This window comes from Lynx canadensis, chromosome C1 (genome assembly GCF_007474595.2).
Source record: "Lynx canadensis isolate LIC74 chromosome C1, mLynCan4.pri.v2, whole genome shotgun sequence".
NCBI lineage: Eukaryota > Metazoa > Chordata > Mammalia > Carnivora > Felidae > Lynx > Lynx canadensis.
Genome location: NC_044310.1, coordinates 185,567,319 through 185,588,768, shown reverse-complemented (window position 1 = coordinate 185,588,768; position 21,450 = coordinate 185,567,319). Strand labels below are relative to the sequence as shown.

The following is a 21,450-nucleotide window of genomic DNA, read 5'->3' as shown; positions in this document are numbered from 1 at the left end:
TCGAGCGGCCCCGCGGACCTTTTCTCTCCGGGTCGCGTTTCCGGGCGGATGGCGCGCTGACGGACGTGTCGGGCCGGGGTTCCTGGGACTTGAGCGGGACAGGCGTGAGCGACCATGGCCTGGCAGAGCATCCCGGTAGTCCGGCTGGAGGGCGTTTCGCAGGAACAGTTCACGCAGCAGCTCTACCCGCAGGTGAGGCCCTCGGGCAGGCCGAACCGCAGGGAGCCAGGAAATACCTGTCCCTGCCACTCGGGCGGCTCCGAACTGGTTTCTGGAGACCCAGGGTATGGGGAGGAGGCGGCAGGCTGCTGAAGATGGCTTGTTGGCTCTGTGGCCAGGGGAGAGAGCACATGGGGGATGTCGAATGGATCATCTGTCAAGTTTTCCAGGGAGAACAGCGCCACGTTTTCGGGGAGCAGGGTGACAGCGGAGCCAGGAGTGCGAGAAATAGCTTGCCTAATAAGCGCTGCTCGCTGCGAAGGGTGGCTCTGGACGGAGTCTATTATTTTGTCTTCCCCCGTTACCATGGCAACGAAGGGAGTTGCGTTGGGTTTCTTAAAGTTTAGAGGTTTCGTCGCCCCACTGGTTGCGTGAAAGGCGCGTGTTAGTCTACTCCACTGACTGGGTTCAGAAGAGCAATTTTTCACTGCATCGAGCCAAAAGGGAAAGCAATGGGAATCCCTCGGGAAACTGACTTCCCCTGGTCTTGGGTTCTAACTAACCTGAATTCCAGTTCAGACGTTGGAACCTCTTATATGTGTAATTCGAACCTCAGTTCCTTAAGAGAATACTCAAGAGGATAATATTAAAGAGAAGTATTTTGACTCGCGGTGCTTTGTAAGGGAATCCAGGCTTCAGAACAGACTAAAGAGTCCAGCAGGTACTTAAAAGAAAAATATAATCCACAAGCTTACAGTTAGTATGCTTATGGTAGAACTCTCCCTCAGCAATTTTACTTGATATTTAGAAGGGTGGTCACAGAGCTACAGTTCTCAGTATGAAAAAAGTCAGGAACGAAGTTTTTTGATTGTTTGCTTGTTTGTTTGTTTGTTTGTTTGTTTGTTTGCTTTTAGGAGTTAGCAATCTAGAGCGAAGATCTAAGCCTTCATTTATTTGTGGGTCTAGTGCTGGATGGGTTGTTGTTGCCCTCCCTACTCCCACCTCAGGATGTGATCGCATAAGATGCTTGTAGGGCACGATTGTGGAGAAACAATGTATGTGAAAATGCTTTCTAAGATGCATGGCAAAGAGTATTTTGTAACGTAATCTTTACAGACAAGATACATATAATATGTCACAAAGTGGACATACTTAAGTTTCCTAAAGTGGAATATTGCAAACAACACCCTGGCCACGATGTAATAAAGTAGAAACTAATAAAACTGTGAAACAAGACCTTTCTACTTGGAAACACTAAAGAAAATCGATGAGGGGGAATAGTCCTCAGATTTTTAACATGTTTTAATAATTAACAGTGTGATATAGGTGCATGAATAAATAGACCAGAGAAACAGAATAGAAAGTCTGGAGGTGTACATCTAGAAATAAATTTCCATTCATATGGGCATTTAGTATGTGATGACCATGGTGTGTTAAAAATCACTGGGGCAGGGGCGCCTGGGTGGCTCAGTCGGTTAAGTGGCCGACTTCGGCTCAGGTCATGATCTCGCGGTCCTTGAGTTCGAGACCCGCGTCAGGCTCTGTGCTGACAGCTCAGAGCCTGGAGCCTGTTTCAGATTCTGTGTCTCCCTCTCTCTGACCCTCCCCTGTTCATGCTCTGTCTCTCCCTGTCTCAAAAATAAATAAAACGTTAAAAAAATTGTTTTTAAAAATCACTGGGGCAAAGGAACTTTTAAATAAGTGATGCGGGGGCAGCTAGTCATTTTAAAAAATGATAAAATTAGATTTATATCTGACATCATACACAAGAATAATCAAATCTCTAAATGGATCAGAGACATAAATGTAGAAAAATTAAACTACATGGGTGTTAGAAGAAAACATGGATAAATTCCTCCATAATCTAGGTCAGTGGACAGTCTAACTGTGACTGAAAATTCAGGTGTGGTAACAGATTAAAATTTGAATACATAAAATACAAGCTGGGGAAGAAAGTATTTGCAACATGTTTCATAAAAGGGCAGAAAAGGCCATGTATATAAAGAACTTCTAAAAATTAAAGGGTTGGGGTGTGAAAGGCCAAAAATCTGATAAAATGTGAGCAGTTGACCAAAAAAAAAAAAAAAAAGATAAAAAATAGCCTCTACACATGAAAAGATGTTCAACTTTACTCATAAGAGAACTTAAAGCTACACTGATACACCATTTCTTATCTGTGGCTTTAATAATACTCTTGGTGAGGCTGTGAAGAAACTGGAACTCTCACACTTTATGCCAAGTGGTACAACCCTTGTGGAGAGGAATTTGGCATATCTAACAAAACTATGTGTGTTTACTTTATAACCCAGCAATCCCTCTTTGAGGAGTTTACTTTGGGGATTATTGCAAATAATCTAAAAATACTATGCACAGGAGAGTGATTGGTTAAATTGTTCATTTACATTATGGTGTACAAAGCAGTAAAAAAGAATGAGGGAGATAATCTGAACTGATAGCAGTGATTTCCAGGATGTATTTTTAAATTAAAAAAAAAAATCAAATTACCAAAAAAACCCCCACAAAATATGCCACTTTTTTTTTTTTTTGTAAAAAAGAAGGGGAAATAAGGAAGTATATGTGTTTCTGTTCTCTGCCAAACAAACAAACAAAACCAGGAACGATAAGCCAAAAATGAGACTGGTTATCTATAAGGGATGAGTGAGCAGGAAGTGGAAGAATATGGATGGGATGACCTCTTCGCATAGTTTTGACTCTGGGGATCACATTAATGCTTTACATTCTAAAGTAATACTGATAATAAAATTAATGGTGAGTAGTGATTAAAAAAACCAAAACTCTAATGTAGAATTTAAAAAAATAAGAAGTGAACTTAAGTAAGGGGGAGGGAGATAAGTAACCCAAATCACTTTTGAGCACAGTACTTGGTATGTCTTCAGTCTAAAGACAAAAAGAACTGTAAACAAATACTGAACTCTAGTTAATAGACTTGCTTTTTTACAGTGATATGACTTAGCAATCGTGAAAGTATTTATTGTGAATTCTGGGATTATGCAATTGATTAAACATTGAAGATGATAGCAACAAGGTTTATCACTGTTAACAGAAGAGAGTTACAAATATATAAACAATGAAATTTAAAATGAACCTTGTGTAAGATCGGTATTGGGGTTTCAGTGTTGGTGGTATTTTGGTTTGTTCATACATACATCTATTAAGTGCATATGTGTATATAGTGTATATGTATGCTTGGAGAGAGAGAGAAATAGATATAGGTATATACATATGTGGGCTATGTGTGATTATGTGTGTGTCTTTGGGAAAAGGAGAAATGAATATACACAGACTTTCACACATTTCTTAGCTCTGTCCACTGAGAAGGCCTAGAAGTAATGACACCCCAATAGCAATGAACACACCTAATACCAAGATCATGGTTTCTAAATATGAAATGACTGTAGGGCTGGGACAGAAAAAGTATAAAAGGATTCTGGATTGTGGTTTTTTGCTATAAAGAAAGGATGTGTTCAGGTAAAAATTCACAAGAGCCAGCTTGATTGGATCCTACTGGCCAAATGTGAGATATTTCAAGCATCAAATTAAATCAGTAGATTAAACCAAGTGAATAAAATAAATAAATGGAGATGTTAGAGCTCATTTTGACATTAGAATGCTACCTAATGTAGAAGATGATGAAATTTTTTTAAAAATCATGATTTTTGCATTCATCATAGTAATACTTGATTCAGGCAGGAATTACCAGTTGCTCAAAATTAACATCACAAATAATAGAGCAAAATATGTGCTACCTGATGTGTTGCACTGAGGAGGACACAGCATTGCTTCTGTGGTACATTTCTTCCAAAAATGTATGACCTGAATCTAATCACGGAGAAACATGAGATAAACTGAAATAGAAGGGCATCCTACAAAATAATTGGCCTGTACTTTTCAAAAATGTCAAGGTAATGGAAGAAAAAGGCTGAGGAACTGTTCCAGATTAAAAGAGACATGGCAACTAAATGCAATGTGGGATTTCAGAAATAGACAAAAAAAAAAAAAAAAACTATAAGAGACAATAGGACAATTAGCAAATTGGATATGGATTGTAAAGTAGTAGTATTTTTATCACTGTTAAATCTAATTTTGATAATTATTCTGTGGCTATGTAAGAAAACATCTTTGTTCTCAGAAACTATACTCAAGTTTTTGGAGATAAAGAAGTGTGATGTCAGCAACTTACCTTGAAGTTAATTTATTTTTACTAATATGTTCCTCTCTATACACATAGTGAACATGAGAGCAAATGGTGAAGTAAATGGGGCAAAATGTTAAATTAACAGTTGGTGAATCAGAGTAAAGAGTATATGGGAGTTCTTTGTAATGTTCTTGCAACTTTTTCACAAGTTTGAAATAGTATCAAAATAAAAAGTTACAAACAATATTGACTGTAAAGTACACATTTTAATTATTTATATTTTTGTTATAAATAGCACTTGTGAAAATGCTGTAAGTAATGTTCAGATTTGTTGTTCCTAGCTAGTGATGGCACTGCTGTTTGGTTTGTTTTCCTAATGTTAAATTTTGTTCTAAGTGTATTACATTGTTGCTCTTCCTGTTTCAGTTACAGCATGAATTGTCAAAAGGTCTGAGTCTGAGCATCTTAGGATCAAGAATCATTTCTTACTGTTTTTGTCCCTGTATTGCCAAATATAACTCCTCATATATTATTCATTTTCCCTAATTTTTTGTTGTATGTTTTTGCCACTTACAGAGAAAACCTCTAGTGTTGGAAGGAATCGATTTGGGGGCATGTACAAGCAAATGGACAGTGGATTACCTGAGCCAAGTTGGAGGGAAAAAAGAAGTAAAGATTCATGTTGCTGCAGTTGCCCAGATGGACTTCATTAGTAAGAACTTTGTATATAGGTATTTTCTTCTGAGGCTTACTCTGGGATTACAAATAGCTTTTAAACCTTTATAAAATAGTTTTGTATTATTATACAAAGACCATACTGCATTTCATCTTTTGGCTAGTTTGATACAGTCATAGAATAGCTTACTAATTTTTAAATTCTAAATTTACATAATTATATAAAGACATTTTCAAAGACCATTTTTTAAATAGGGTATATGCCTGCTACCTTCTGGAACTCTGGAAGGAGCCAGATTTCTATAACTTGAGTTAGATTAACCCCCAAATTGGGTCTGCTGTAGTCATTCAGTGCTTCATTAATTAATTGATCCTACCTCATTAGTAATTGTCATCTAGAGTAATGAATTCTAAAGTTTCCCTTCATAACCTAGCTTGATTTTTAATGCCCTTATTTTTAAAAGATTTTCTAATTCTTCATTGTTAGAAAAGCATAAGCCCATGTTTTCTTTTTTCTGCTCCCTCCAGAAATATAGGTCAGGTAGTTGCTATGTTTGCTATAGGTTTTCATCAACTTGGATAACTTAAAAAATCATAATTTTCTTTTTTGACACAATAACCTTAGATGCTTTTAATTTCCCTTGTGTTTATCATTTTATGCTTGAGATGTCTTAAAAGTAAGTAAGATAGTTAAAAGCTGCTGAATGTCCAAACTTCAATGTTTTAAATGCTATAATCTTACAGATTTAATATGCTATTTATTCCCATAAGTTTCATTAAAAATGTTTAAAAAAACCCAAATTTTTATATTCTGTGCACATGCAGTTTCCAGCAAATTCAGTTGAAAAACCATGTAGTTCACAAAAGACTGATTTTTAAAGAAAGGTGGTTCTCACTGTTCCTTCCAGAGTTTAGAGATGAGTTAAACAGAGCTTCTAATGTCCAGAGCCATTCCTTTCTCATTAGAAATATCCAAGCTCATATAGCAGCTTGCCAAAGTATTTCTTAGTTTTTGAGCCTTTGAATATTCACCATTATAGTTTTGGTGTTTAGTAGGCCATGAATTGAATTTAATTGCCATAAGTTTTAATAAGTGCAAGAACTTTTCATTTTTTATTAAACCAGAAAAGTGGAAGAAAGTGCTGGAATGATGAACATTTTTAAGCCAGCAATTAATGATGTTTATTTTCCAGAGAGTCCAAAACCATAACAAATGGGCATTGAAACTTCATCTTGAATTGCTTTGATGTTTTGTCATGTTCCATAAACTTTTCAAAACTTGTTTTGAAGCACATACATTATGTAATAGTTCTTATCCCAGCTTTCTCCAAGCCTTTCACTAGAGCTACTAAAGAGTTGCAAGATTATTTTCTTAGTGCAAGAAAAAAATAGATGCAGTCATTTTTGGCAGTTACCAACCAGGGAGTAGGAAAGAAGGGAGGCATCTAGGTCAAAAGGAGCCTAGAAAGTAAGAAATCCTACACACATGTATCGTTACCACTTCAGTTTAAGGTTGCATTTCTGCTTATTAAATATTTGAAAAGCAATACATTCCCAAGTCTTAGCTTTTACTTCTTCCTTCTTGGTGCCTCTCATTGTTCCTCTAGAATCAGGGTAGTATGAGGAGAGTCTTGTGTGGTGAAAGAATATTGTTGGTATTTTTCTGGGCGTTTAAAAAAATAAATAAGTCTGACTCTTACATAAGCTTTATTTAACTGCTTCTGTCTATCACGTCATCTAATTCCTGTCATCATCCTGCTCTTACTTATACTTTTATTAATCCTGATCTTGATTTTGCAAAGCAGCCTTTGCAAATGGGGACCAGGACAGTGAAGATCTCTTTTTCTTTTTTAAAATGTTGGTAACTACTTTCATGCTGCTAATGGGTACATTATCATTGTTGTTCACCCTACCATCTGTCCTTTCCTGAGCACTTACTATATATCAGGTGCTGTGCCAAGCATCCTAGATTATATTAGTCATTTAATTTGGAAACTATCTCTGAGGTAGTTTTTGTTGTTTGTTGTTGTTGTTTATGATTATACAGTTGAGAAAACAGAGGCTTAGAAACATTAAGTAACTTACCCAAGATCATATACCTTGAAATAATGAACCAAATCTATACCCAAATTTGCCTGACTCCACAGAGCCCATGAGACTAACCCCTCTTTGATATGATCTCCCTTACTGGTCTGTTTACCAGTCCAGACAAATGGAATTTAAATAGCAGGTATCCTTTTTTTTGAAACATGCATAGGATAGATAAAACCTCTAGACCAAGGAACTTCCTAATTCATACCTCATTTCCCCCTGTCTCAGCTTTGCTTACATAGAAGCTCTGACAGGCACCACTACATGAGGGAAAAGATTGCTGATAGCACCCAAGTTCTGCTTTTCTTCATTGCCCTGTTCTCGTGCAGGTCTTAAAACCCTTCTGAGTTTTCCTAGTAAAAAGATAAGCCTGGGCTACTGTGCCAATTACAGGGGTAGCTCTGGACCAGAGAAGCTTCTACATTTTCCCCAAACTCTTCAAAGATGCTTTAGTAGGAATAAGGGTATGTGATGAGGTCAGAGAGGAAAACATTGCATAGGGGGATTCCAAGTAAATTTGTTGATATAATTAGCCAGAAACTGTAGTAGGAAATTGGTCTGAGCAAATGGCAGACTCCTTTCTTCTCTCTTGGCAGTGCTCACTCTTGTACATAATTATTAGCAATGTCCTCAAGTTCAGACTGACATTCATAGCCATAGGACTCACTAGTTTGTAATCTGGCCTCAGATTCACTTAGCTTTACAAAAGGATACAAGGCGGGAAACCACATTCTAGCAGTATAGGATCAGTGGGAGTCTTTATTCCAATACAGTAGCCATTTTTTGGCTCACCAAGTGACAGCTTAGTTGTAAGGGAACAAGACTATATAGGTGGGTACAGAAACACCTTAGTTTAGTCAAGCCACAGAATCCACAGAAACCAGTGACATGAAATGGCCCCGTGAATTTAGCTTCTAGGTTCCACCAAGGGACAAACTCAGTTACAAGAGTTACACTGCACACAGGGAAGCCAAATCTTTTGCTTAACAAATATTTACAGTCCACACATCAGCCTTTTAGTTCAGACATAGTTTATCAATCAAGGGTCATTTTTACAATACACAATGTTACCTGATATCACAGCTAACATTCCACATTTATCTTAAATCAGTAAGTTTTTATGAAAACATTGCTAGGAGAAGGTAGGCCCAAGGTCATCTTCTTATAGAGAAGGAGAAAGGGTTTTTGCTAACCCTTTCTCCCCACCTCCTCAGTACACATTTACGTGGGAAGATATTAGGTAGGAAGAATGAAAAGGTTACAACTCTTAATTGGACTTTTGGAGGTTGGAGTGCAGTGGAGGGGTGGAGGAGAGGCTTTTGACTCAGATGCTTTTGAAGACTTCATTTTCTTGATGTTACTGTTGTCATCTTCATGTGGGGGTCAGTACTTTTGATTCTAGAATGTTGAATAGATAGGATGGGACCCAGAGAAATGGTAGCCTTCCAGGCTCAAGAGTAAGACAAAAGGAAACAAACTGCTTCTGTGATGTTCATCTCTGTTTATAAGGGTGGAAGGAGATAGCCATTTAAACAGCAATATTGAAGAAGAATAAAATTTGGTCACTTCACTGAATTCTTCTTGAGGTATTCCTCAGGATCTTAAAAAATTTTTTTTAATGTTTATTTATTTTTGAGGGAGACAGACACAGAATGCAAATGGGTTGGGGCAGAGAGAGAGGGAGGCACAGAATCTGAATCAGGCTGCAGGCTCTGAGCTGTCAGCACAGAGCCCGACATGGGGCTCGAACTCACAAGCTGTGAAATCATGACCTAAGCTGAAGTCAGATGCTCAACTGACTGAGCCACCCAGGTGCCCCACCTCAGGATCTTTAAAATGACAGAGTGGTGGTGGGGCGCCTGGGTGGCTCATTCAGTTGAGCATCTGACTTTGGCTTAGGTCGTGATCTCATGGATCATGGGTTCAAGCCCCGCGTTGGGCTCTGTACTGACAGCTAGGAGCCTGGAGCCTGCTTTGGATTTTCTCTCTCTCTCTCTCTCTCTGCCCCTCCACCATTCATGCTCTGTCTCTCTCTCCCTCTCAAAAATAAATAAACACTAAAAAAAATTTTTTTTTAAATGACATAGTAGTGAAGGAGACTGAGAGCAGTGTTATGGGCCTCTGTTTTCTGTGGTAGTGCCTAAAGGCAGGAAGATCAGTGAGAGAGGGAAGGAGTTGATCTTCACTTGACCATTCGCTTACTATCTCTTCCAAAGTAGCACTAGGAGTTTGTTCCATTTGTCAGTCACAAGACTTGTTTTGCCATGACACTTGAAAATAAGTAGCAAGTTTGAAAGTTTGTGTATATGGAGAGATAACCAGATACCACAGAAACATTTTTCTAACAGTAACTTGGAATAGGAGGATATTGACATTAGAATGATTCATTTGCACCATAGATTTAAAAACCTTTAATGTTTGAAATCAAAATTTTAGACAATCTAGGTCAAATAAGCACACTGTTAAATGAATTTTGAAAAATTGCACATAATAGATATAATAAAAATTATGGATACTGTAAAACAGAAGATCATACAACTCCAACAAACCTATATATATACCTATAGAATATTACTGGTTGATTTATTATAAAGTCTAAGGCTACTTTTTTGTTTATTTCAGAACTTTACCTTTTGATTTATTAAGTCTAAGGCTTCTTTTGTGTTTTTTTCAGAACTTTACCTTTTGATAAGTTGGTTCAAAGGGCAGCTGAAGAAAAGCATGAAGAATTCTTTATTTCAGAGGTAACTGCTTTGAACATTATTTTCTTTAGAAAGCATTAATATCTGTATACTAGGTGGATTTTCTTGTACAAGAACATTAGACACCAGAGTTGTCGCCTTCTCTGATAGCTGTTTGTAAGGCTTGGTTGTATATGCCATAGATCTAGTTTTGCTATTTATTAGATCTCAAACCTTGGCCATGTTATTTTTCTGTGCCTTGATATACTCATCTATAAAACAGGAACAATAATAGTACCTATTTGATAAAGTTTTTGTGACATTTAACTAAATAAAATCAATGCCTGACATGTAGAAACTACTCACTAAATGTTAGCTATTAATAATACTTTCTTAGAAAATGCTTTGGTGTGTGGGCACCTAGGTGGCTCAGTCAGTTAAGTGTCTGACTTCAGCTCAGGTTATGATCTCACGGTTTGTGAGTTCAAGCCCCACATCAGGCTCCATGCTGACAGTGTGGAGCCTGCTTGGGAATTTCTCTCCCCGTCTCTGCCCCTCACCCACTCATGCTCTCTCTCTCAAAATAAACAAACTAAAAAAAAAAAAAAAAAAATGCTTTAAGAAAATTCTTTGGTCTGATATGCAAAGTTCAAATGCTAAAAGAGAACTTTATTTTCGTATCTTATTGACTGTTAGACTGTTTCTATATTTTATTATTGTTAGTTATTATCAGTGTGATTGCTGTTGTATTTGCTGTAACATTTGTTCAGGATTAAATGCAGAAGAATTCTACTTATTTACATTATAATCCAGTTTTAAATAATTCAATTTAAATATCTTGAGATAAGACATTGCGGCTTATATAGAAATACATTTTTAACAAATTCACTGTTATCTCAAAAGCACATTTTAAAAATAAACTGCTTGTTAAGTTTTGAATAAAGCTGTTGTCTGCATTTGAGCCAGCTGGGCTGGTGGCCAGTTTGGTTGTGATGGGTGCTGCCTGTTCACAGTTGTTTCAGCAGGTAGTGGTTACACTAGATTATCACCAGGATCCCTCCACACTCTGCAGGGCTGTGATTCTATGATATGATTAGATTGTCTACTAAAACTGAATCCATTAGCTTTACCTGAACTAACAGTATATATTCATCTTATTTACAACTTTCCATAATTTTTAGACATAAATCCATAATTTTTAGGTGTAAGATGAATATAGACTATCAACTCAGTCCTCCAGGAAGCAGGTGCACAGATGGGCTTAGGAGTGCAAAAAAGTTTATTGGGGAGTAATACTTCTGAAAAGAAAGGGGAGGGTTAGGTGGGGGAAGACAGCATCTCTACCAGCTCAAGGTGGAACTCCTCAGCAAAGACTGCCTGTTAGAGGAGTCCTGTGTGGGTGGGTGACAGTGTCTAGTCCTTTTTCATCTTGCTCAGTCAGTGGTTGGGGCTACCCCAACAAGAGCGTGACCTTGAAAGGCTGAATTTATTTTTTTCAATCCTGAAATATTAGAACGGACAGAAAACTTAGAATTCCGAAAACCATACTTTGAAACCTATTTACCCAGTAAGAAATTTATAGAAATTATATGAGGCTAGTTAAAAACATAAAAACACTGGATCTGAGGGGCGCCTGGGTGGCTCAGTCGGTTGGGCGGCTGACTTCGGCTCAGGTTATGATCTCATGGTCCGCGAATTTGGGCCCCGCGGCGGGCTCCGTACTGACAGCTTGAAGCCTGGAGCCTGCTTTGGATTCTGTGTCTCCCTCTCTCTCTGCTCCTCCCCCATTCGCACCCTGTCTCTCTCTATCTTTCAAAAATTAATAAATGTTAAAAAAAAAAAATTGGAAACACTGGATCTGAGAGCTGAGTTAAATTTTTGGTCCTAGATTTATAATATGTTGTTAAGATAAATAATGTAGATTTTGAATCTTGTGTTATGATGGTAAGGTGTAGGTATAAAAGAGGCAGAATTCCTGAGTTGGATTGCCCCTGTACTTGACCCAGTATCTCAGTTCTTTAATTTTTAGAGGAAATGCAAGCAACAGTAGTGTTTTATAATTCAAACACTTCTCTACTCTAGCTACTCAGTGAAGGGTAGTTGACAGTTTTTTAAAGTATCAACATAAATTTACTACTCTGATGTGACATATTTCTAATTCATACATGAGCTGACTCTAAAGGATTTGGCTTGAGAATTTATATGATCAGTTATAAGGCTTACCTTGATAAAATGCAGTGTTCCGGATTTTTAAAATATTTATTACTGAAAATATAAATTGTTATATTTATCTCCTATTCTACATTTGCATTACATGAAGAAGTTTGTTGTTAGCTTCCACAATACCTTGAGATCATTGTGTTATACAAATGAGAATTCTTTTCAGTCTTATAAACTGTTAAGAGTCTAAGTAATTTAGAGCATAAAATCTAAACTAAGCATTGTAGGGACCCCTGGGTGGCTCAATCAGTTAAGCTTCCAGTTTCGGCTTAGGTCATGATCTTGTGGTCTGTGAGTTTGAGCCCTGTGTGGGTCTCTGCGCTGAGCGCTCAGAGCCTGGAGCCTGCTTTGGATTCTGTGTCTCCCTCTCTGCCCCTTTCCTGCTCGTGCTCTATCTCTCTCTCTCAAAAATAAATAAACATTAAAAAATAAATTAAGCATTGTGTTTTAGACATAGTAGGTATGTGTTGCCTTTCAAATTTATTTCATATAACATTTTGTGGATCTAGTCCTTCTAATAAGCGGCCTATAAAGCTATTTCTTCATATGGCCACCAGAGAGCATTAGTAGAAAGGGTAAGAAAACAGAACTGTTTCGAAAACAACTTAACTGGGTTAGATTTTAAGACTCATTTCCTTCTGTCTTTACTTTCTAGTATTTTTAAGTGAATATTTATGTTATTTTTCTTTGCAATATTTAAGGATGAGAAGTACTACTTACGGTCACTTGGGGAAGACCCTAGAAAGGTAAGAATTCTGAATGTAAAACAAATGCTTAAAACCTAAATGGACATATATATTTTAATTGGCACTGTAGTTTTATACTTAGTGCCTGACACATGACTTGTTTCATCTTTTTCCATTCTTTTCTCAATGATTTGTGCCCTTGAATAAGATAAAATTATTAAAAGTTGGTTACTTAGTTCTTAAGCAGGACCATAGTATCTTAGTGTTTAAAGTCATCTACTCTAATCTCTATATAATTAAGAAATCCTTTCAACAATATATTTTACAGATGGCCATTCAACTAATAAAATATAATCTAAAATAATTATAAACATTCTGAATAATTCATTATATAAGTTTTGACTTGTATTCAGAGTCAAATTAATATGGCTGCCTAAAATGATCAAGTAAGGGGCGCTTGGGTGGCTCAATCGGTTAAGCATCCAACTTAAGCTCAAGTCATGATCTCATAGTTCATGGGTTCGAGCCCCACATCGGGCTCTGTGCTGACAGCTCAGAAGCCTGGAGGCTGCTTCAGATCCTGTGTCTTCCTCTCTCTCTGTCCTTCCCCTGCTTATGCTCGCTCTCGCTCACTCTCTCAAAAATAAACATTAAAGAAATTAAAAAATAAAATGATCAAGTAAGATTCTGGTTTTTCCTTTTATTTCCCATTTCATTCTTTACTTTCTTTTAGTTTCCTCCCTTAGTAAAACCCACAGGTTTTACATAGTTGATAATGTTCAAATTGTTGACTCATAGATTTTAAATACTTAATATTGGAGTAGATGGCAATTGTATGATTGTTGTTTAAATAGGAAGAACCTCTCTATTAATTAAGCATATAAAGCTTAACAATACTGATATTGTTGAATCTGCAGTCTTGTTACATAGTCTGTTATTACTTCATTTGAAAGAGCATGTGTTGGCTGTGGTCACCTACTAGTATTTTAAAGCAATGAACAGACTTTTGCCCCATTCCTCCTTGATATCTTGGGCTCTGATGGCAGACTGAAGTAAAACAAGCATTACACCAATATTGCATTTATTATTAAAATTTTTTACCATGTTTCTCTCAATGCAGGATGTTGCAGATATCAGAAAGCAGTTTCCTTTACTGGAAGGAGATATTAAGTTTCCAAAATTTTTCAAAGAGGAGCAGTTCTTTTCCAGTGTTTTTCGAATTAGCTCACCAGGATTACAACTTTGGACCCACTATGATGTATGCTACATAAATGAGAAATCTGAAGCTATAGTCAATCTTTCGCATTTATAGATATAACATTTACAGTTTTAACGTTCTGTAGACTACCCTAAAGATCTTGGAGATATAATTTGCTGAAACATGAGCTTTGAAAACAGGTGCTCTGCAAGTTGGTGCCTAGTTTCTCATATTTGCATTTCTCTGTGGTCTTGTTATATTGGTGTGTATGTAAGTTTTGTGCAGTTTTGTTTTTTGTTTTTTGTTTTTTGTTTTTTTGTGTGTGTGTGAAAAATGGCCACCAGATGAGGGGGGAAGTTGCACAAATGGCAAAAGTCATAAGGTTATGATATGAGGATGTGAAGATGACACATGTGACTAGGTGGAACTATTTTTCAAGAGAAAGGCAGAAGTTTGTGGAGAGCCATTTCCAGTTGTAAGAATTTGGGGATATCTGAAGATCTTAGATTATATATCCCTTGAGAATGTGAAATGTCAACTGTATTGGTTGAGCAGCAAGATGTATAGAATATTGTCCCTGATCATATCATGGTATTATAATTTTACTTGCTTAAATATATGCATATAAATATTTTAAACACATTAATCCTACACATTAAAAGTGTAGGATTGTGTATGGTTTGTTGTTGAGTGGAGAAATTTAGGAAGCTAAAGCAATACCTAATAAGTTTCTAAACATAAAATAATTTTGGGGGTGCCTGGGTGGCTCAGTTGGTTAAGCGTCTGACTCTTGGTTTCGGCTCAGGTCATGATCTCATGGTTCATGGGTTCTGGCCCCATGTCGGGCTCTGCGCTGGTACTGCGGAGCCTACTTGGAATTCTCTCTCCTCTCTCTCTGTCCCTCCCTCTGCTCTCACTCATGTGTCCACTTTCTCTCTTTCTCTCTCAGAATAAATAAACTTTAAAAATAAATAAATAAGGATAAAATAATTTTTTTAAGTTCTAAATCAAGCTATATTGTTTTATAAATGTATTATAATTCAGCTGAGGATCTCTTGGGAGGATTGTAACATAATAACTCTAATTAAATGACGTAGACAAATTCTTAGCTTAGTTTTTAAATGTTTTACATAAATGATATGGTGAGAAAATGATATGGTAACTGAAATATATTTTTAATTGTATTATGTGACTTTTAAATTTTAACTAGTATCACTTTTATCTGGATTTATAATGAAACTTGATAAATCTTTTCTTAAATTAAAAATAAGTCAAAGGAGTGCTTGTTATATAGTTAAGGTTTACATAACAAAAGGGTTAGTGAAAGGAGAAATGCTTAGGTAGAAGAAAATGTAAATAATTATGAATATATCTTGCTTAGTATATATTTTAATTCCTTGGCTAAGAATTATGTATCTCCACCTTTTAACATTTCCCACAATGTGTACCAACAAAGTATATCCTTGCATATGCAGAAATCAAGATTACTCCATTAGTAAGTACATAAAGAACATTTGCCAAGTTATAGTCCGGTAGAAATAATTTGGAAATCAGGATGCCTGTAACTAAATTATGGTTGGCTATATAAGAGTTTAGTAGTGGTTGATTACAGCAATACTTTGTGTTTTTCCAGCACCTAATTTTTCTAAGTGCTTTCAATCTGTTGTCCAATGTTCATTGCATAGCATCCCTTGACAAATAAGTAAAATAAGTACTAACCAAGGGGAGCCTCAAATACATGTAACAACCTTCTCTGTCAGAATACTGGGGCAAGGACAAATAGTCCTCAGATTTCCTAATGGCTTGCCAGTCCTTACCATTTTAAGGCAATGCTGCTGGAATACCTCTAATAAAGGCACAGTTGTATTTAGAATACAAATGTTTTCTTTGTTAGATTAGAATATTACTGTAAGAGTTTTAGATAATGTGAGGCAAGTCTAACTAAAGGATAGGGTTTACATTTAACTGTTTTGAATACCACTGGTTCTATTTATTTGAATTTTAGATATTGTTTATCCATAAGTTCTTATTGGCCTTTAGGTAATGGATAACTTCTTGATACAAGTGACGGGGAAAAAACGTGTTGTACTATTCAGTCCTCGAGATGCCCAGTATCTATATTTATCAGGTACTTTTTTTTAAGTTTATATTTCTAAGGTCTGGTCTATTCAGTTTCTCTTTTTAAGAATTCTATTTTCGGGGCGCCTGGGTGGCGCAGTCGGTTAAGCGTCCGACTTCAGCCAGGTCACGATCTCGCGGTCCGTGAGTTCGAGCCCCGCATCAGGCTCTGGGCTGATGGCTCGGAGCCTGGAGCCTGTTTCCGATTCTGTGTCTCCCTCTCTCTCTGCCCCTCCCCCGTTCATGCTCTGTCTCTCTCTGTCCCAAAAAAAAAAAAAAAAAAAAAAAAAGAATTCTATTTTCATAGACAAATATCTTAGGGCTTCTTCCTAATTATGATGTATTTGTGTTCACTGTGCATGTGTATATAGGTAATAGGCTGTGTGAACAATGAAATTTTCAAATTTTCTTAATTATATTACATGGATGTCCATGGTCATAAAGGGTGGGTCACTGAAAACTGGCTTAGGTTTCAGAATAGTAATTGTTCTCACAGTGTGGATAAAATAAATAATTGTACAGAAAAGAATACACTTTCAAGTTTATATTTGCGATTACCTTTTAAGAAATGCTAACTTTGCTTAATCTTTATTATCCTTTTTTGCAACTTTTCAGGTACTAAATCAGAAGTACTGAATATAGATAATCCAGACTTAGCTAAATATCCACTGTTTTGCAAAGCTAGAAGGTATGAATGTTCCCTTAAAGCTGGAGATGTATTATTCATTCCTGGTAAGATTTCTAGACCTCATTAATTTGCTGTTTATAAACTCTGTACTCTGTCACTCATCCATTATATGATATTTTTTTTTAGTACAAAAGTATATTTATTATATGTTCTGTCCTATACAAGTTGATTTTTATATACAACTGTGTATGTGTGTTTAAAGTATGCTTAAGCAAATTCTTATAAAATTAATAATCTTGTTTTTCAAAGGCAACCTATAAATATATTATTAATTAATATAATACTCTTAATTATTTAATGACATCAAGCAATAGATTTGTATCTGAGAAAAGATTAGTTTGTTCTTTTTAATCACTTCATTTCTAAAATATTTATATATTTTAGAATTATGTCACTTAAGCATTTACAAAGAAATGGTAAATATATTTCAAAGCCAAAGGAGATTAGAAATTTTATTAAGTATCAAATTATTATAATCTTAACACCTATGATGTCTTTTTTGTGCATTATATTCTAAGTCTGAATTAGTGTCGCTTAATTTCTTTGTACAATAAATAGGCATTAGTTGTTGTAGTTAGTGATGTAATTAATATCTGTAATTATTATTCAAAAGGGAATACCTGAAGATAAAAAAATCATAATTAAGATTAAAGGAGTCCATTAACAAATTCTGTTTATATAGTCCTATTTCCCATATTTAATATATTTTTAATCATTAATACCTCTTTTTCAGGGACAGAATTAAGTAAAAAAGTATTAGTAAAAATATGATGAGGGGTGTCTGGGTGGCTCAGTCGGTTTAGCGTCCAACTTCAGCTCAGGCCATAATCTCACAGTTCCTGAGTTTGAGCCCCGCATCCAGCTCTGTGCTGACAGTTCAGAGCCTGGAGCCTGCTTCAGATTCTGTCTCCCTCTCTCTGCCCACCCCCCACTCATATTCTGTCCTTCTCTCTCTCTCTCTCTCTCTCTCTCTCTTGCTCTCGCTCTCAAAAATAAACATTAAAAAAAATTTTTTTTAATATGATGATTTCATTTGGGGCTACATTATAAACTGCTTGAGGGTAAGTAACCATGTTTTGGTAATTTTTGTATTCTCCAAGGGGCCTGTTACCATGTCCTTAACATAATACTGATTTGATACATTGACTTATTTATTCTTATGTTCTCTGTAAACAACCAGCATACTAGTCTTTAAATCTATTGTCATTATTTAAATCTTGGGGTTTTATATCTTTAGACAATGGTTAGGAGCTATGCAGTTTTCCCTTATTCTATATACAAGTTAAAAAAAAAAAAAGCCAGAAATACTGAACATTTGCATATATTTTGAAATAAAAGCAAAACCCCCATCTTTGCATTCAAATTTAACAGAATGGTTAGCTTTTTTTTCCTGTTATACTGAATAAGGCAAAAAGATTCTTAAAGAATAATTAAGATTAAATCCATGCTTGAAACTAGTTTTGCAAATCAAAATATTTTAAGCTTTGTTTTTCCTAGAGCACTCTTAGAATGAGTTTGTTTGTAAAATTTAGCATCTTGTAAATCTTACTTTCTCCCATTCACAAGATTAAACATTTTTTGATGTGACTAGTATTTCATCTTTATTATATTGTGATGTTGCTTTCATATTCCTATAGCACCTGTAAGTTTGAAAATGTTTAGACTCAATGGAAAACAAAGAAATGTTCTAGAGGAAGTGAAAAATTAATTAGCTATATCATTTGACAAAGTTCACTCATCGACTCCACCACCAGATATGTGCTTTAGTTTTATATATTGTAAAGGAGTTGAAAGAAATATAAGAAAATTATAATTAATTTAATTAGAAATGTGAAACTAAGGAGGCTACAATGAATGCAAATTTAAGCAAGTTAGAAAACCAAATATGCAGCTTGAATAGGAAGTCTTTGAGAACAAAAGTACTGTGCTGAGGCAGAAAAGGTCAAAGATACTCCTCAAATAATTGAAATGTTCTGTGTACAAAAAATAAACACTTTTGATGTGGTTGTAGGACTCAGGAAGTGTAAACAAGTAACACAAAACATAGCCCCAAATTACAGAACTACAAAACAAATACAACTTTATTATGTCTTTCAAGTTAAAAGGGAAAATTGCTATTTCCAAAGGTTTTAAACGTAGGGTTGTGTTATTGACACTTTAAATTGGTTGGCAGTTCATAAAAGTTAAAATGATTCTGTTAAAAGCTGGGAGTGTGCTAACGAAGGCATCTAGTTACAAGAATTTCTTACATTGGCTATATGCAATTTGTGATATTTCACTGACATTTTGGTGTTTTTTTTTTTTTTTTTTACTCTAGGTTTTATTTTTAACTTGGTTTTTTTTTTTTTTTTTTAACTTTCTCTAGCTTTATGGTTCCATAACGTAATCTCTGAAGAGTTTGGAGTGGGAGTGAATGTTTTTTGGAAGCACCTTCCGTCTGAATGCTATGATAAAACGGATACCTATGGAAACAAAGACCCTACGGCAGCATCAAGAGCTGCACAAATTCTGGACAGAGCTTTAAAAACACTGTCTGAATTACCAGAGGAATACAGGGACTTCTATGCACGGCGAATGGTCTTACACATTCAAGATAAAGCCTATAGTAAAAACTTTGAGTAAATAATGAAGTGAATGCAATGAATATAAACTTTGCAATACAGTTAAACTCAAATATTAGAAAAGTATAACATATAAAATATTTTTTAAAGATTGATTGTTAAAATAGGAAAGATAAATCAATCTCAGACTTATAGATTAAATATGAATTTGTATTTATATGGTTTCTATTTAATACAGTAGGTTGAAAGAATGTTGTACTGGGTGGGACCACTCTAGCTTTCAGATGCAAATAATTAAAAATCCCACTTAAAATGACTTAATAAAATAGATTGGTTGGCTCAATCGGTTAAGTGGCTCAGGTCATGATCTGTTTGTGGGATCGAGCCCCATATCAGGCTCCATGCTGACAGTGGCGAGCCTGCTTGGAATGCTCTGTCCCTCTCTGTTCTTCTCCCCCGCTTGTGCTCTCTCTGTTCTTCTCCCCTGTTTGTGTGCTGTCTCCCTCTCAAACTTAAAAAAAATAAAATGACTTAATAAAATATACTGAATCATTATACATGAAGTCAACTGATAAACGGGCTTCAGTATTTCTGATCCAGTGATTCAGTAGTGTCACCAAGAACCTCTAGGTTTGTTTCTCCCATTTTCAAATGCAGCATTGGCATCATCCTAAGGCTGGCTACCCTCGTGGTCACGGGATGATTGCCAATAGCAGTTGGAGCCATGTGCTTCTTCATTTACATGCAGTGGAGAAGTCAGGCCGGATTCCAAGGGCCTTCTCTTAATATGCAAAAGCTTTCCCAGGGTCTCATTGATCTAAAGTGGCTTAGACCTGTCTACCGCTGAGCCAGTCACTGGGAAACGGTATGGAATAACCCTTAGAACAACTGGGTCTCCTGGAGCTTATAAGTAGAATCCTCTTCCTCTGAGGTACATGAGGTATACATGCAGACAGCATGGATAATTTTTAAAATTAGGATTCAGGTTAGGAAAAGAAGATGAGCAACCAACGAGGTCTACTACATTTTTCCTTTGAGCTTTTTAAAACATACAGTTGTCTAGGCACCAACTTTGTAGACTTTATTCGGTATGTTTAGGGTTTGGTATAGTATCTGTATCTGGTAGACCTCATAGGTTGTTTTGATGTATAATCAGGATTGAGAACAACTGGATTAAATGATAGTAATTTGGATTATTGGTTTTGTGATTTGTCCAAAAGGTTTAATCTGATCCTGGGGTTTTTTGGCACTCAATATAAGTCAGATCTGCCCTTTTTTCAGTTATTCAACGTCAGAAAATGTTCAAATCTGTTTTAATTTATACTTACAGCTAAATCTCAGCCCAATTAGTTTTCCCCACTAAATGATTTTCCACCTCTTTTTAAAGAGAAAAATTCTTTTTTTAAGAACAAATACAGGAGAGATCCCAATAATGTTGTCATCATTGAAGACAATGAGGCATTGTATGTGGATCTGTGCCATTCTTTGTAATTATATTGCAATTTCATTGAAGAAAGACCAGATATATTTACTGAACACAAATGTGTTCATCTAAAGCAATCTGAGTGCATCAAGTTGGTGCGTTTTAATTATGGACAAAATAATTTTCTGTTAAAGTAATTCGTCTGTTCATATCCTGTGTTTGGAGTTTGATTAATTTCAGGTATAAAAAACATTACGATAAATAACGGAAAAGTATATAAAAAATCATTCTGAACTCCCTAGGTGCCTTTGGGAAGAGATATTGAAGTTACTCAGGTCAACAAAAGTAAAAAGACGGTCTGTTAGAAAAGCAATTGTCACATTAGCCTGATTTAATTACTAGTTGGTTTTTTTTTTTTTAATTATCTTTAGTTCTTAGATTAAGCAAAGAAATTCTTTAATGATTCCTTTTCCTTTGGGAAGAAAAAAAAAACCTCTGTTAGTTTGAACAGTATTTATGCTCAGCTCTTTAATAAACCTCCTGGGTTTTGCCTCTTTAAAAAAAACAACAACACAAAGAGAATCAGTGCAAAGTATATATCCAGAGTCATGTAGAAAACTTGGAAGTAAAACAGATTATAATCTTCCCAATGAATATTCATTTTAATTCAGTTTATTTGGGAAGCACACTGCATGACCTTAGGCAAGTTAAATAATTTAATCTTTCTGAAGCTTATTTTCCTCATCTTTAAACTTGTACTTTATACAGTTGCTACAAAATTACAGAGATAATTC

The 21,450-nt window shown here is 35.7% G+C and overlaps 1 protein-coding gene across 2 annotated transcripts; it reads left to right on the top strand.

Annotated features, from left to right (window-relative positions):
- Window positions 1–41: 41 nt before the first annotated feature.
- Window positions 42–19,632, top strand: TYW5 (tRNA-yW synthesizing protein 5). 2 transcript variants are annotated; one of them, XM_030326048.1, is made up of 8 exons: window positions 42–192; window positions 4,892–5,046; window positions 9,756–9,825; window positions 12,684–12,728; window positions 13,789–13,926; window positions 15,907–15,994; window positions 16,600–16,716; window positions 19,038–19,632. In XM_030326048.1, exons 1-8 carry the CDS (start codon window positions 115–117, stop codon window positions 19,292–19,294), a joined length of 948 nt encoding a protein of 315 aa, XP_030181908.1. In that variant the 5' UTR covers window positions 42–114; the 3' UTR covers window positions 19,295–19,632. The 2 variants fall into 2 exon arrangements, with proteins under 2 accessions (XP_030181908.1, XP_030181909.1); XM_030326049.1 differs by lacking the exon at window positions 13,789–13,926.
- Window positions 19,633–21,450: the final 1,818 nt, after the last annotated feature.